This window comes from Amphiura filiformis, chromosome 6 (assembly GCF_039555335.1).
Source record: "Amphiura filiformis chromosome 6, Afil_fr2py, whole genome shotgun sequence".
Taxonomy (NCBI): Eukaryota; Metazoa; Echinodermata; class Ophiuroidea; order Amphilepidida; family Amphiuridae; genus Amphiura; species Amphiura filiformis.
This window is the reverse complement of record NC_092633.1, coordinates 37083710-37101862: the sequence shown is the minus strand read 5'-3', so window position 1 is coordinate 37101862 and position 18153 is coordinate 37083710. Positions and strand designations below refer to the sequence as shown.

Here is an 18153-nt window from a genome sequence, read left to right as displayed (position 1 = left end):
ATGAGCAATCGATTTTTGCTGCACCTTTAAGCTTTGGTGTTAAATTTCTCTGTAAGGGGTTTACTTTGCTGGTAGGGTATAAAAACTTAAAAGGGGTGTTGTAAAAAGTAAATTCACTGTACACTGTACAATACATTGTACTCAACAGCATTAATAATAATAAAACATGTTTATTTTAAGTACCAGTACTAAAATATGCAAGCCTGTATCCAGGGGAGGGGAGGGGAGTATGGTGGATGCCCCTGGCCCCATCAACCAAGATCTAAAAGAGCCCCTCATCCTTCCAAAATTACTCTAAAATTGCAACACCAACATTGTGCCAAGATTACACCAAATGTACTCAAATTCCACAAAAATCCTTTCAGACTCCACTCAAGATTGTGTGGCACCCCAAAAGTTCACTTTAAAAAAATAAATTCTGCACAAAACAATGCCGTCAGTAATTTTTCTTTAAAAATGTGCCCTCCAGTAAATGAATCCTTGCTACAGGCCTAACCTATTAAAATATATATGACAACTACTACAAGTGGTTTTTTAATCTTTGACTATCATATGTGACATGATCTGGTCCATGGGGGCCAAAGGCGGCAAATTGGAAATGGAGATAAAGGCAAAAATATGGAGTAAAAAACATTAAATATATAAGAAATAGACCTCACAAAACGTGAGAACTTTAGAACCGAGTATGCTAGACCTTTGGTATTTTCAGTATATGATAGCCTAATGTTTGTGTAAGGTAATAATTATTGTAACTCAATTTTCAAAAATGCCTCCTTTGGCCCCCATGGAGCAGATCGTGTCACATAAATATTCATGATCGGTGTATGTAAATGTATTAACAAGTTGAAATTATTTGTACAAAATGTTTTAACATTTAAACCTTAAAGTTTAAATATATCGTGTTAATAAATTTCTGAGAGTTCACAAAGAAAAATTAAATCTGTCTGGTTGTGGCTTTGTGTGTTTCTGTAGGGCAAAAACAAACACATGTAGGTCAGTGATGATACACAAAATAGGATCAGTGGCATAGCAACGAGGGGGGGCACGCGCCCCGGGCGCCACCCTGGGGGGGGCACCAAATTGACCAATTCAGCATCCATTCTGCACCCCTCCAAGTGATGAAAGTCAAAATTTTCAGTTTTAGACCGATATTCAACTTCATTATAACCAAAATTAATTAGTGGTAGGCCCTATTTTTGCAAATTTGTGTGCGCTTCGCTCGCAATTCTTTCAAGAGGGGGATGTCATTATGTATCCTTAGCCCTGGGCGCCACAAGCTCTAGCTATGCCACTGAATAGGATTCGAACAGGCAACCTCTGGATTGGGTGGTGAGTTCAGTGTTCTGCCATCTGAGCTACCCAACCCTATGATGAATAGTGATCCTAATAACTAATCTTTGGCACTAGTAAGAGCCATGATCCATTTAAAAAGACATCAAAGAAAATAAAGAAGGGCCTCAATTCAAGGGTAAAAGGGTCTCGCATCAACATTTTATCCAACCCTTTGATGGAGAGCGATCCCAATAAGGCCAAAAAAAATATTGTTGTGTTGCCCTCAAGTGGGAAAATGGGAAAGTTGGGTCGGACGGTCGGATTTTTCTTTTTTTTTCTTTCTTTTTTTTCAAACCCTCAGTTTTTAAAAATCCCCTCAAATATTAAATAATGCTTCTTAAATTTGGGGACATTTGTCAATTTTGACTTCTGTATACCTGTTAGACATCAATTAAAGACTAGTCTTTCAATAAAATATTAATTTTAAGTGAAAAACATTGATTTTTTGAACAAATCTGTAAAAATCATCATTCAAATAAAAAAAAAAAAAAAAATGCCGACCCTGATTTTTCATGATTTAGGGTCGGTCGGTTGAGGGCAACACAACAATTTTTTTTTTGGCCTTATTAATCATTGCTCAGGCACTGGTCAGAGCCATGGTACATTTAAAAGATTTTAAAGGGACATTAAACAAAAATGTTTAATAAAGAAGGGCCTCAATTGGTTGGTTCCCCAGTGGCATGCAAAGGTTTTCTAAAAGGGAGGGTAAAAGGGTCCGGTCTTGAATCAACACTTTATCCAACCCTTTGATGGAGATCGATCCCAATAATTAATATTTGCTCAGGCACTGGTCAGAGCCATGGTACATTTAAGGGGTGGTGCAATAATTTTGTGTACCCCCGGGGTGGTGAATTATAGGGGGGAAAGATTTTTTGGCAAGCCAAAAGGGGGGGAGCAAGCATTTCTTGGCAGGTCGAAAGGGCGGGTCAAGCAATTTTTGGCAGGTCGAAAGGGGGGGGGGCAAGCGATTTTTGGCAGATATTTTGGGCACCGTTTCTATATTACGCCCTAAAAACGGTGTAGGAAAACATTAGAACACGTTCAAATGTGCAAAATTTCCTACTCGCATTATATAAGACAATATAAGGTTTTAACTTCAGGTTCCCAAAAATCTTGCTTGTGTAAGGGGAGGGGGCAAAGATTTGTTGGCACATCAAAAAAGGGGGGGGGGGCTTGCATGTCAAAAGGGGGGAGGCAAAGATTTTTTGGCCCAGCCAAAGGGCACACCGACATCGCCCGGTTAATAATTACATTATACAGCAGAGACACTGAAATGAATACCCGGGATCGATACACGTGAATGTGCTATGCACAATTTGATATTCAGACGATAAATCTTTGGATAGAAAATGATGAATATCTTGAATATCTCCCGTAATTTATTTAGTCTAAAGAAGCCAGATTTTGTTCCTTGCACTTGAAATATATGTGTTGAACGGATATGATAGTCATTAGCTTGCGTCTTGAGAAAGAAGCTTGCATCTTGAACTCAAAAACTTACAAAAATTTTGATTTTATATGTGCCGAACTATAGTGTAGGCTAGCTCCACTCACTCGGGGCCAAAGCAGATGACCATTGACCTCATCATCATGATCATGGCGTATACATGCTCACTCACACACAGAGAGGTCGATTACCAGGCTATTGTCAGTAGCCTTAGTCGGATGTCCCTCGGCTCATTATGCGTCTCAAAGGTCGGAACAAATTGGCCATGCGTGGCTGTGGATTCAACCTACCATGGCGATTTCTGCCATGAAGATATCGGGGCGATGACACTGTGAAGGGGGTGGGTGGGATAAGCAATTTTGGCAGACCATTTTGAGAATTCACCACCCCCGGGGTACACATAATTATTGCACCACCCCAAAGGGACATTAAACAAAAATGTTTAAAGGTCCGTAACCCGATCGACAGCATCATCCCCCGATTTTTTTCATTGTTGATGAGGTTTTGGTATCACATAATAGATACTATTTTTCTCATTACTATCCTGAAATTTGACGCTCCAAGTCGATGTATTTCCGGAGAAATCATGAAACACAGCTGTTTTTACAGGTATACCAGTTGTTCGCATTTTACACGACACGGGAGTTTTGGGTAGTCATAGAATGAAATCGGAATAGATTCGGAAGACTTCACCCCAGTACCAATTCGTCCGCAAAATACATCAAATAGGCCCCTAATGTCAAACTATAGATGGCGCTATAATGATTTAAAACAAAAACAAAAATAAAGAAATACATAAGAGGCGAAATAAATAAGGAAACATGACCTATATTGTCAAGCATGATACGAGGAATATGAAAAAATTATGAGAGCACCTCCCCCATTAAAAAATTAGTTAAAAAATAAAACAAAGAAAAATCATAAATATGTGAAAATGTGCATCATATAGCTAAAAATAAAGAAATAATTAAGCGAAGTAAATACAGCATGGGCTATCTTGTCAAGAATGATAATGAGCGCAGTGATATGTAATGTTTTTAAGATTAATCAGTATGAATAGAGGGTATAAAAGTGTACAGGGGCGAGCCGGTTTTCAGTACCAAGGCGAACACTTCCTGTTTCCACCGGGACATGCGCTCGGGCGTTGTTTCGAGATGCCTGACCAGAATGCAATGCACGCGTACCAGTGTAATGGCTTGCTAATATGCTAATTATTCACATTTATGCTGAAATTGTTCCTGTTTTCTCACATAGATTGATAAATTCGAAAATATTTGACATTCTCTGTAAGTTTGAAGAGAATCCATATCCTAATACCGATAGGGGTACCCCCCTTTTTAATAAAGAAGGGACTCAATTACTTGGTTCCCCAGTGGCATACAAAGGTTTTCTAAATGGAGGGGGGAAGATTCCACTCAAAAATATTTGTGTTTAATTTATTTGGGCGATCAAGTGAGCTGAAATGAGCAGTCCGGAATCAAGGCCCCCCCCATTTTTAAAAACATGCACACCAGTCACCAGATCGTGAGTGGACTGGGCCTGTATGACTTTTTTTTCACTTGTAGGCCTAGTTGTACTATCCATAAATATATAAATAAATTTAAAATAGCCTTTTTCCTACCATTTGCTCGGTATCCGCATACAGACGTAATATTTATTATTAAAACAATAAAACGTTATGACCAAAACCAAACACGTTAAAACGTTTTCAAACATTTTTGTGTTTGCTACATCAGCATGCTCAGCTGGAAGTTTCATTGTTTGTAAACAAATAGAGGGAATCCCGAAGATGACCTTTGACCTAGAAAAGTCACGTGACCCAATCAAGGGCTTTCCCATCAACGAATTGGTCATCAGCGCGACTCTGACACAGGTAGCTCCACGCCCAAATTACAAACGAGCTGGATTTTGTCCCTTTTCTGTAGCAGTTTGCCGATTTTACTTCATTGTTAGGTCGGAACACTTTACCCAGTCGTGTGCTACTAAATTCTAGACTGTGTGAGCTTTAAAAAGGTAAGATTTTGCTCAGTAAAGTCATTCAAAAGATTAAGCTTCCTAAACCCACGCATATTGCAATTTTGCATGGCATGTCACGATCACGGTCAGCTCAGCTCAACTGACATGAGTGCATGAATGTAGCGCAGTACGACTGCAGCTGCAGTGTAAAGCTACAACATTTTTTTTTTTTTTTTTTTTTTTTCAATGTACATTGTAAACAATATAATGCTGTCCCTTGTGCACTCTGCGTCTCTGGACAGTATACCAATAAATTAAAATAAAACATAATTCATTTGCATTGACTATGTTTTATATTATTTTTTATGTTCATATGATCATCATTCCTAGCCCGATACCAGGCCGAGGTACTCGCACCTCTTTCACTACTAGTTCCAATAATTCGTCGGCCGTATCACATACTGACGTATTCGAGATTTTTAATATTTTGAGAAAATTGGTATGTTAGTTTGAACATTATGTTCTACTCTATATTAACCAAAAATCATGCCTCAAAGTGGCTTAATTAGTAAAATATTAATTAATTTAATTATGTTGTATTTACAAAACCTTGAAATGTCTGCATCACATAACGACGTATTTGCCGATCACCTATACTGCGCAAGCCCAGTATATCGTATCTGCAATTTGAAGAATTTGCCATTTCACATACTGACGACGGCGCTGACGTATTTGCGCGACTCTGTCAATGCACAGCAAAATTGCTGTTTTGTCCTTTTCACATACTGACGTATTTGCGCAACTGTTTCACATACTGACGTATTTGCGCGACGTATTTCAGTCGACAATAATATTTTAAAATCAAAATTATGCAGCAAATGAAAATCGCTAGATTTTCAAGTTCGATTTCTCAAAATGCGATTTTGCAAAAATACGTCAGTATGTGATACGGCCGACGCCACGGCTCCGACCGTGGGAGATATGGGTATGTGCCGCCGCGATTTTGCGCGCATTCATCACCATGTAACCATGTTCACATAGTCTTGGAGTGGACTTTTCGCTGCTCATAAAAATCACTCAAATATCATCTTTTAAAATATTTCTTTGGACAAAAGCTGATGCGTAGAATAAGTTGAGCAATCACAGATGACATACATCAGTGACACATAGGTTTCTAAAGTGAGTATTTTACTAGATACTAATGCAAACTTGCCAAAATAAAACCCTGGAGGCACCCTACGGGAGTATCTACAACTTGAGAACAAGTCCTCAAACGTTCGAAATTTGTAGTTACTACAACTAGTCACTACGATTTCCACTGTCCTTCTCTGTACGAAGGTCTGAGGCTCCTAGATATGGGCATATTTGGTCCAGGGTACACAGTATCCAATTTTTTAAAAACAAAATATCACTTTTTACCGTTCCTCACGTGAAGATAAGACTTAAAAACAAAGCATATTTGGTGCATGTGTGAAAAATTTGGGTACGGTACTGTACATTTGAAGGTAGGCCTACATTGTATAAAAATGACCAAGACTATCTCTCACTTGCAAAAATGACCGAGACTATCTTTCTGCTTGCAAACTCTAGTCTTATCATGGCTGTATGCTTACTATTTAGGGTCTATAACTTCTTCGAAAGAATTTTTTTTCGGGAAACAGCGGTTTTGTTTTGTTTTTTGGTTTCCAAAATTGCATTTTTCCCCAGTGCTTATAGTAAGCACTGGGAGAAAATGTGATTTACTGCTTAGACTACATGATGTGTTTGTTTGTTTAAACGGTCGCACCGTGTGGAGACACGCTTGGGTCCTGGTGGGACCAGGCTCAAACAAAAGGCTCAAGCCAGGCTAAAAAGCCTATATAAAAAAGCATGCTGGGCATTGCTGGCCTATATGGAAAGAGAAGTGAAACAGATTTGAACATGATACAAATCACCTTGTCAACTTCTTAAATCTTAAAATAAATGTGTAAAATGTTTTTCTTTATTTCTTCTTGTTCTTGATGTAGATCTCTGAGACTACTTCGTCAAGCAGTTGTATACAATAATCAAGAATCATGTCAGCCTCAGGTAAGGTAATAAGGACCTCATACAGTATTGCAGTGTCCATGTATACATACATGTATGAAAACACATTAAACATCAATATAGACAAATCCAATTTCACACATTCCTACACCTCAATGGCAGCCATAGCCGCGACGGTGACCCAGCTATCTCACCTAAAATGTGAAATGATGCCGTCTTGAAGGGTATTTTAAACTGCATTCTATTACCTGTGTTACACATAGACAAAAGAATGATGACAGTTTACAACACCAAAGAATCTAACATCGAACTTTAAGCGGGTTTAATCCACCCAATTGGGCACTCACAACACCTGTTTGGTGCATGCGGGGTCCCAATAATGGCCGACCAAATCCTGACCATGACTTGGCTCGTTGGATTCGTCTATAGGCACAACATGCCTATGTCACATTTTAGCAGTTTCTCTACAAGTTTTAAACAAAAGATTGTGATTTTGACTAATTCAGATACATGTACTCTAGGTGTATTTTTAGGGATGAGAATTTTCATAAAATTCCAGCATTTTTAATTAATTAAATTTTTAGCCTGTTTTAGAGTATTTTTGCCATATTTTTAGGCCCCGGCAAAAAACGCAATTTTTAAAGGCAAAAAACGAGATATAAAAAAATAAAGAGCGAGATTTACCCCAAATTTGCTTTAAAAACCGAGATTTTCCTGGAAAATCGCCGCCAAAAACAGAAAAATCCCTGAATATTCAAAACAAAATACTGCCCTCTGGAAGTCCAAGCAGTCCAAGTATGTAAACATGTGCCGATATCACGATCGAAGGATGAAAAACGTAAACAGAAGTTCAAGTATTTCCACCTCAAGATGTTGTTTACATAATAAATCCTTTCTCAGTTTAATAAATTTAACTACTACAATTTAGTATTCAATTACCTTGACATGGCATTTTAGAGACCAATTAAGCACTGAAACTACACACTGGTGAGTGCATTTGATGACATGAATTGTCAACACGGCATGGAACTCAATGATTTTCGGAAGTTTTGACGGCATTAAACACCTTGTTTTATTGTTTGTAAAAGCGAGATAATTACTCAATAGCGAGAATTGCGGCGTAGAAAACCGAGATTATGCGTTTTTGCCGGGCTTACATATTTTACATGCATTTTTTTTCTGTTTTTTTTTCTTTATTTTATAATTAATCTTCTTCTTTTTATCAAAAAAATACTCATGCCTAATTTTTTATAGTATTTTAGGCTTTAAAAGTACAAAACTAAATCTAATACGGGAATTTACGTTCTGATGTACAAATGTAAAAACATGTTTTGTCTGACACCATTGGACATGACTAGTTGACTGCTTAAGGGGAGCGAGGCCGGGTAGCGTAGCTGAGCGGTTAAGGTGTTGGACTGTGAATCCAAAGGTCGAGGGTTCGAAATCGGCTGGCTCTTTGTGTCTTTGAGCAAGGCACTTTACTCTACTTGCTTAGTGCTTCGGAGGGCACATTAACCCTAACCCTACCCGTGGTTTTTTGGCTATCAGAAGGGAAAGAAGGAACGAAAAAGGAGAGAAGATGAAGAAGAAAGTCACTTGGCACCCCCGGGATTTGAACCTCGGACCCCTCACATGCCACGCAGAAGATCCCCAGCATGTAGCTGCAGACAGGTGACGTTGGCCCGCCAACGATTCCCTGGGTATATATGACTTGGTCTGATTGTGTCATAAGTACAGCTTGTCTGTACGCAGTGCGATAATACTCATATGAGGGAGGTACATGTACTAATAAGGAAGAAGAAGATGTTGATTAGTCGCGAGAGAGGCAATCAATTTACCTTTCAGTGCCTTTGGAGATTGAAGCCATGAGTGTGAGCAGGGTTTTCTTTAAGCATTTTGCTGAAGGGGTATTTTCAAAATTTTTTGACCCTTTCAATTGTGAATTTTTCCTCTGAAGGAGTCAAAAACATTGCCCAAGGGGTATTTTTATAATATTATTTTTGAAGACATTTTTAACAATATGTTTGTTTTTGGAGCCATAGGCGAGATCCGGGGAGAGAAATCTACCCCAATATTTTGCCAGGGGGATGGTCCATACAATCATCCCCCCAATGTTGACGCTTTTATGTGGGTTTCTCCCCTATATCGCCCGGTAGTCTCATGTTTCTGACCAAATTAACCTCATATTTGGTCATTTTAGCCCAAAAGTGCACATTTTTTGCGCTTAGCACTAATTTATTCCACTTTTGCACCATATTTCAACAGTTAAGCGTCACAATGGCAAAATTTGTTTTCCCATAAACTTATTCTTTCGCCCAAAGGTGCTGGATTTCCTGATACTTCAAGACATTTTTCCCCCCCCCCCCCCCCACAAGGCAAAAAGAAATCTACGTCACTGTTTGGAGCAGTGGCGGATCTAAAAGCAGTCAGAAGGGTGGGGGCAATTTTAAAAGAAAATAATACTATTTAAAAATGCCCCCTGAGAAGTAAGAAACTTTTGCAAAATTAAGACCTAATTGAAGCAATTTGGTGGATCACTTTGGCACTATTAATGTGTAAAAGTTTAGTTTAAAAAAGCAGAACATTTGTGAAAAATGCCAAAAGCCGAGAATAAATGCACAATATCGGGTGTTTCTCTATTCAAATCTTGCAATATCTGAACGCGTACGTTTTCAAGATTTTGTACGCGTTGGACTTTGGGACTTTGGATTTGAAGGAGTCAGCAAAGTGCCTGAACGCGTAAATACGCGTGTTTTGTGCGTTAAAGAAAACCCTGAGTGTGAGAGTCACAGAATTATAGAAGGAGAACCCAGACTCCCTATACCGCCACATAATACAATCATGCCTTCAACTATGGGGAGAAAATTGGGGGTATTTGGGTCCTTGCCGACGGGGGACAGAGACAAACAAAAACAATTCTGCATCTCATCTGAAGCATCTTGGTATTGTGTGCATGTTACAGGATGAAGTGAAAACTTAAATACCTGAATTGCTTGCCATAACATAAATGTTGGGTTCTTTTTGTTTTTCTAGCTCCACCCACGGAAGAGCAACCTCAAGGACAGTTTGCCCAGGGTATGAAATTTGCACGGAATAAAATTCCTGTTTAGGATGTGAAAACAGGTGCATGTTACCTATTTAGGGTATCATTTTAGCCAAGGGTTAAATCCTTGTTTAGAGTGCTTTTCAAAAGTTGATTATCGCACATGGTGTACAGGCCACAATGTGAGTGACCCCCCCCCCGCGAAAATTCCTTTGTTTTCTATTGATTTCTGTTTGGTTTATTGGTCCATATCTTTAAATCTGTACTGGCGACTGTATGTGTACACTGGGTTCATCGTGGATGGTCACATACATGTATATACCTTGGTAGTTAACAAAAATAAGTCAAATTTTCCTTTAAAAGGAAGCTCTTGTCATATAATAATCCGGGGGGAGGGGCACATCAAAAAATTTTGGTGGGTATGTCCTCCCGGAATGTTGAGGTGGTAAGTCTTTAGGAGCTGACGGTGTACCGGTAAAAGGGGGACTTTTGGGGTTGCGAACAGTAAAAATCAAGGGTCTTTCTTGGCTTTCTGGTTAAAAATTGCCTGTAAAAAACTGAAATTATGAGCAATTTTGGGGTCTAGAGCTGAAATGATCAAAATGAAGGGCTATTCGGAGCTCTATTTTGGTCAAATATAGGGGGTCTTTCAGAGCTGCAAAATCCAAATCCGGGGAACATACCCGTATGGTCATTTGTGTCACCCTGGGATAATAATCCTTTGACTTGACAAGTGAAAACTTGAATTGCTTGCCTTTAGTAACATAAATTTTTGGTTCTTTTTGTTTTTCTAGCTCCACCCACAGAAGAGCAGCCTCAAGGACAGTTTGCCCAGAATGCTCCAGGACAGCCCCCAGTGCCGCCCAATGCACCAGGTGTGTATCAGCCAGGTTCAGGGCCAGGGGTACCAGCAAACTGCCCACCTGGCTTGGAATATCTCACACAAATTGACCAGCTCCTGGTGCAGCAGCAAGTTGAACTCTTGGAAGGTAGGTTTGAGTATATTATTCAATGTAGTATAATGGGATCTGTTATAACCAATTGTAGCAAACCTTTGACGAGCGCATATTTTAAGCATATTTCTCTTCACAGCATGTACAGTCGTGTGTATCTGCATTTAACAGCATCTGGAGGCAAATGTGTCATCACTGGTGGCTTCAGAAACACATCGCGTATTTACTGTGTTGGACGATTTGTCTCTGATTGGCTGCTTAAGCGATCTGCTATTGCTGAGTGGAAATTTATGAATGAACTGTGCCGTACGCGTTGTTAGCTCCGAATTTGCAACATCACGGTAGTCGCGCTCGTCAAAGGTTTCATGTGTTAGCATGTTATACATGCATGTGTTTTCCAACCATGAACTCATCAGTCCTGGTCCTGTCATTCTGAAATATCAGGACTTGCTAGTTGGAAGGAATTCATTTGTGTGTGTAAAAATGAAAAAAAAACCCACAAAAAACAGCAATACCTAATACAAATTCATTTCACAACATTTCTTAGACCTAAAAATATCCCTCGTTTTTGCAAGATCACAATTTTTAATTGAAGCCCCTTTTATTATGAGATATTAACGAAGTCCCCAAAATAATGCCCCTTTATACCTACATGTATAGACCATTTCAAATCAAGATCGGAAAACCAGGTGCAGTGAACAGTATTTGTTCAGTAAGCTTAGGGGGTCAAAATGGCGAACAAGAAATGTCACGAATCATGGTATCCTTTTGAGTGAAAATACAGCTTATTTTTTAGCCTATGTCAGCATGGGGTCACAAGGTCAAATATTTTCTAACATGTTGAACTAAATACTTCGCTCCACTTCACATTGTGGCAGTAATGCAAAGAAAAGTGCAAATGTTTGTCACTTTTTAGCACCTAAGGTTTGGACATGGCAATGTAAACATTAATCTCTTACACAAGATCTACCCCATGCTTGATTGTGTCTTTCATGCAGATTTGTGTTCAGGCTATATTATAAAGTAGCGTTGATGATCCGGTATTATACCAGGGCTGTCAACTTTTTGGAATTGCTTGGCGTGAGACAGAGCCGTACCGGGATTTATCGACTACAATGTTCATGTTGACCAATGATTAGTTGAGCCATGGCGCTCAAGAATCTGAAAGGGGGGGGGACAATGATTTTTTTTGACGATGCGTGAGATTTTACTCATTTTCCAGCATTTTGCGTGAGATTTACTACCTAGGAGTGAGATTATACTACCTTGGCGTGAGACCGTGAGAAAGTGACCCAATGCGTGAGACTTACAGCCAATGCGTGAGAGTTGACAGCCCTGATTATACATGTATTATAAACTTGGCAGTCCATCCATACAAACAGCAGCTACAATGTAACTTTGGAAACTATTTGAAAGGTCCATTTCACAAGCATGTTTAGCGTTAGTTTGCCGACTGAGGGTACTTGATCCATCAGGAGCCTTTGCAAATGCATGCCCTTCTGTTTGTGTTTTTACATTGTTTATTTTTAGCCTTTGACAGTTGGTATTCCTTAGTCAACACTCCTGAAGAGTTGCCCACCCATGTGCATGTGTGTCCTGGGTAAAAATTGTGAAAAAAAGTTAATTCATGAAAATTTATTCACCTTATTTTCTTCACTTTCAATTTGACACATTTTATACATATAATGGAAATTAAAGTAAATGAAAGCTTGAAAAACTAATGAACCAAACAGTGGTGTGAAAGTAACAATGGAAATGGAAATGAAAATCAGTATGTGTCAGAGAATTGCGCATTCTGCACTGACTTACATTTAGTGAACTGTGAGGTACGGTATTCTAGAACCAGACAGACAGGAATGGGAGTCTAGGATAACAGGAGTACCTGGTTAACCTTGCTCACTTGTCACCGTCACACCTTTCTATACCCCCACACATTTAGCATTATATTACAAAAACATGTACACGGTGAGAGGGAAATGCATTGACTAGTACATGTATATAGTGTGAATGTGTCTACATTGTTTAAATGTTTTATAAAATGACTTGTACAGTCTATACACGTATGTGTCATTGATACAGAGCATTTTGTCAATTTTCCCGATTGTCGACAAGCATGGGACAATTGTCGACAAAAAAAACTAGTCACTAAAATATTAGAGATAAGCTTAAGATATGCTTAACCCCATGAGAACTACCTGCCGATTGGCCAAAATGAATATTGTCTCCAATTTTGAACCAATCAAGGAGGGTATTAATAAGATCATCTGCAAATGCAAGTTTGACCATAAATAGTTTAAAGCTTATAGTCATAATTGGCAATTGAAATGAGGATTTCAAGTTATCACCCAATTGATCAGAAATGTTAGTTGACCAGTGTCCAGAGGGTTAACATCGCTATGATTTACATAAAATAACTGCATCAGTCTTCTATTTCATTTGTAAGTGGTGCAGATTATCTTTCCATTTAATCCCGATATTCTGATGATGCGTATATGACTATATGGTGATTAAGATTTAATTTAAATCTGGTCAACCAGACATACCTATTTTGACGGACGAACCGACGTTGCGACTGAAACCTTCAGTCTTCAGCTGGGTTGTGATGCAAATGACCTTGAGTACCGGACACTTCCGGTATTGATGACAATCGACGAGGAATGTCCTTTATGATCCTGTCCCAGCCGTGTGATAGTTTGGCCCGGACACGCCACGCGGTTGAGGGATGGTTGCTCAGCCCTCACCCAGATTGCCTCTTTCACTCCACGCTCAAACCAACGATGCTCGCGATCTAGGATTCGGACATCCTTGGTGTCAAAATGGTGTCCGGTGGCTTTCAAATGTAAGAACACTGATGAGTCGTTTCCACCTGAGCTGGCTCTGCGATGTTGTAACATGCGATTGTGAAGAGGTTGGGCGGTTTCTCCTATGTAAGAGTCTTGACAAGCTTGCTCTTCGGAACAGCGGACCCCGTAGACCACTCCACTGATCCTCCCCTTGGGCTGCTTGTCCTTGGTGATGTTTCTATGCAAAAAACAACAATACGCACAATGTGGTCTCTGAACTTAAAATTTTGACCTTACTGAAGTATTGCTTTATCGACAACTTGTCGACATCGGATCTTGAGATTTGACGATTGTTGACAATGAAAATTCTACTTGACAACAGCCCTATAGTCAGTATGAGGTCAAAAATTATATTTTTTGAAGAAAAATGTTGTCAGGGATCATGCACTTGTTTTGAATGAAGTTGGGTATTTTTCTTAGGTACATTGTAATACTTGTATAGCAAGTAAAGAGTCATGGGTTTGGATCACATAAAGTTTAAAGGAAATGCCCCAGGATTGATGACACCATAGAGTAAGGTGCATTACTCTATTAAAACAAATTGGCCATGCTATGAGAGGGAAATAGGCAATCCGTGTTAGCAATCTGTAGCAAGCATCAGTATATATAGCCAAGTTTGTATACTGATATAGTACTGTAGTGGTAATTTTTGCATTTCTAATTTTGTGCTCAATTTGTCTCCCATGTCCCCCACCCAGGGGGGTGTCCGCCCAGGATTGATGCTCATAACAACAAACAACATCCCCACTATTAAAGGGGCATTTCGTGATCCACAGCCTCATCCCCCACTTTTCCAAAAAAAGTTGAGATTTTTACACCACTGGATACCTCTGGCTATATAATGTTTATGTACCAAATATTTCTTGCAGATTAATTCGTTTAGCAAAAATATCGCTAAATTTGAATTTCGTTCTGGTGCACCAGAACGAAATTACAACACATTGTCTATGGAGCAGTGTAATACACATGATCATGCATAACTCGCAAACGCAAAATCGGAATCAACTGAAATTTTGGAAATAAGCTTTTTTCGTGGATATCTACTGAAAAATGTTGTAAAAAGAGGATGCTAGGATCACGAAATCCTCCTTTAAGCTTTATAACATGTGATATTTTGGTCAATCTCTTTTTTGTTTATAAATCTTTAAATTAGACTAATGTGTGGGAAATTCAATTACTTTGAACATTTCATTGAATAAAATTTATTTTTAATGCAGCCAAAGACAAACAGGGTATTTTTACATTTAGAAAAAATCACTCACACACACCCACACAAAACTAGTTTCACTTTCTGAAGAATGGTGCCATTCCATGTCTTGAATTGTGACAAGGTTGCCACTTCCCAATTTCACGGAAAAGGGGTTATTTTTAAAGTATGTTTGTGATTTAAAAAATAGGGGTGTTTTTGATGTGTCCTCAAAATTTCAAAATAGGGTATATTATTTGTGGTTGTGTCCTTGAATAAAAAAAAGGGGTGCTTTAGTTAAAAGTTTCATTGAAATGCAAAAAAATGGCATTGTTTACAGCCAATTTGTCCCTGTTTTTGTGCAAAATAGAGTACAAAAGTGCTGTAAATGTCCTTGAAAGCACAAAATAGGGGGTCATTTTTGACTTTCGGAAAGATCATGCGTTATACCTTTGAATGGTAAGTGACAACACTAGGAATTATGACAGTATTTTGCATGGAACATACAGCATACAGCTGGGTACTATTTTATACAGTCCACAACTTATAAGTTCCCCCCTAATACTTTTTAAAAATAAGTCGAAAAATATTTTACGAATTACAAAAATGGTTAATTGTGTAAGAAAAGAGGCCGTTTTAAAAGTTGCACATGAGTCCAAAGCAGTCAGGTTTTCTTTTTAAACAAATGCATGATGGCCTACTGTATTGTTTGAGATCTGATTCCTATATGGACTCAGATGCCTTTTTAACACTGTTTAAAACGGTCTCTTTTTTACATAATGAACCATTATGACTGAACGCAATGACGTGTGACGCTATAATTTGGTCCATATTTGTAAATCAAATAAGACTAAGTAAATCTTTCTACACCTTTGCATTTCATCAAATATTTTTCGATTTATTTTAAAAAGTATTTAGGGGGGAACTTATAAGTTGTGGACCCTATAGTATTAGTAAGTAAAAGGTTAAGAAATCTGTAGAGTATGAAAAGCTTAATTATTTTTTCAAACATTGATTTTACCGAAGAGAATGAATAATATTTGTGTTTGTGTGGGAGGTCTTGATTCATCCATTTATCATCTAATAATCTAAATGACACCAGTGCTACATGAATGTATACATGTAGCTAGCTAGGCCTATAGATTATTGATGGATAGCAATGTGTGTAATGTATACTGGTTAAAATAAAATTGATTGACAGTATTTGTCTCAAAATAAACACATTAGCTGTTAGATAAAACAAGCAGTTGGATTTTACATCATTAATTAATTGATGCATCATTGATTAACCAATGCAATAGGCTACATCATATTTTGTGCAATGGGCTACATCATATTTTGACCCTACATGAAAAGATTGAGCTTGAAAATCATCCTATACCCAAATCCTAGGATGAAATTTGAATTAATTTGCAAGTGCAGCAATGGATACAGTTGTACAAAATGCACATGGTAAACATAATAAGGCAAATTTAATTGTGAATTCATTTATTTTCTATGCTTTTTTGGCATTTTGGGTATGTACAGGAAAAGAGCAAGATTGTGGTACTTTTGGCCGCAATCGCAATTTTTTGGTCCAAATAAAAATTGTTTCTTTTTTTTACAAAAATTGAAAAACAAATTGGGAAATTATAGACCTTTATTAATTCAAGATCGAGAAGCAGACAAAAAATTATTTAGCTAAGATTTTTTTTTAAGCTGGATAAAGTTGTACACATGTATGATGTATGTTTGTTTTTTCTATTGAACAGCCAGAGACATATTGAATTAGTACATACAAGCATTGTAGGGGTGAGATTTTTCAGCTGAATTCAGCGTTTTTGACTATTCAAATTTACGCATTCTTATTTATTTTCAGCCCAATTTTGTGTCTCTCTTGCCAATTTCACACTGTTTTTCAGCTTTTTTTTGTTCTACTTCAGCTTTTTTCAAGCAAAGCAACTCTCATGCCTGGCATTGCTAGCTGTTCAATAAAAGCAAAAGTACCATAACTGAAACATACAAATTTAACCAGGTTCAAAACAACAAGTAAATGCTTGCTCCCCGCCCAAGGTATTGTCGGCCTACCAAAAATCTTTTCCCCTCCCTATAATTCACCACATAATTATTGCACCACCTTTTATGTTCCCCTACCCACCTGCTCAAAATTACTAGTTCATCCTTGTTGCACACCATGAGTGTGAGGTTGTACAGGTATGTACCTTATATTAATTGATGGAATACCAACTCTTCGTAATATGCAGATTTAAAAGCTTTTATGCCTTAATGGTTCCAAAAGCGTCTTTAAAATAGAGTGTCTTTAATAAGGCATGTTACATTGTAGGTGTAGAGTGATGATCTGCCTGTACCTTACTTTCAGCAACCTATGATTGAACTACATGCACCACATCACTTCACATTAGGCCACCCCGAAGGATCAGGGCTTATAACTCAGCGATATCACATAACAAAATGCTAAAATATATACCCCTGTACACAAACACAATTTTGAAGTGGCATAGCAATTTTTATTCTGACTTGAACTACTTTGCAACTAAAATTGTGCCCCACTTTGAAGACCTTTTCCTATTATCTGTTTTGGTGTCCTCTACATGTATACTGTCATTGTAACATTTTGCATGAATATTAAACTTTACTGTCAGGAAAATGTGTATGCATATGACATGTAACAATATAACCATTATAATATACCTCAATATATTAATTCAAGATTGTAATATAACTACCATGTGTAGCTTTATGAAAATATAACAGAACTGCGACACACATGATGGCAATCTGATTATTCATATATATTTGCAGGTATATGCCATATTTGGCATAATTAGTGTCCTGGGTGCTTAATCAGTCAGTTTGGGGTCATCATTAAAACATTTATAATGAAAGCAAAATAGGGAATTTTTGCAAAGAAACATTCAAAACACTATCTGAAGTCAAAATCAATCGTCCTTATTTAGTCACAGTGTAAATGGTAAATGTATGTGCAAGCATTTTAATTTCTTTTGTTCAGGAACATGAAAACAGGATGCTTGAGATAGCTGTCACTTGAAAAAATTGTAGGGGTGTTTTCAGTGGCGTAGCATCATAGGGGCACAGGGGGCATGTGCCCCCCCCCCCATCGATCTGAAATTAAAAAACATCCCATAGGAAAATTGCTGAAAAACGGCTTGTGCCCCCCAATCAGACCCGGTGCCCCCAATTATGGTTGGTGCCCCCAATGTGATGACCCACGCTATGCCACTGGGTGTTTATTAGGGGGAATGCGCTAATTAGGTAGAACAGAATATAATCAAAATAAGTTTCCTACTGGAAATAAGGTATTCATATTGTGAGTCCTTTTCATATATTGAAATGGCAAGAAGGTATGA

The 18153-nt window shown here is 38.1% G+C and overlaps 1 protein-coding gene across 5 annotated transcripts in view; it reads left to right on the top strand.

Moving 5' to 3' along the window:
- The first annotated feature begins 4601 nt into the window (after window positions 1–4601).
- Window positions 4602–18153, top strand: part of LOC140155372 (phospholipid scramblase 1-like) — a 59686-nt gene continuing 46134 nt past the window's right edge. For 4 of the 5 annotated variants that reach the window (XM_072178190.1, XM_072178192.1, XM_072178191.1 and 1 more), the window contains exons 1-4: window positions 4602–4792; window positions 6742–6802; window positions 9794–9835; window positions 10598–10792. In XM_072178190.1, coding sequence (XP_072034291.1) covers window positions 6790–6802; window positions 9794–9835; window positions 10598–10792 — 250 coding nt within the window. In that variant the 5' untranslated portion in view covers window positions 4602–4792; window positions 6742–6789. The remainder of the gene's footprint in view (window positions 4793–6741; window positions 6803–9793; window positions 9836–10597; window positions 10793–18153) is intronic. The other variant, XM_072178194.1, reaches the window with a different exon arrangement.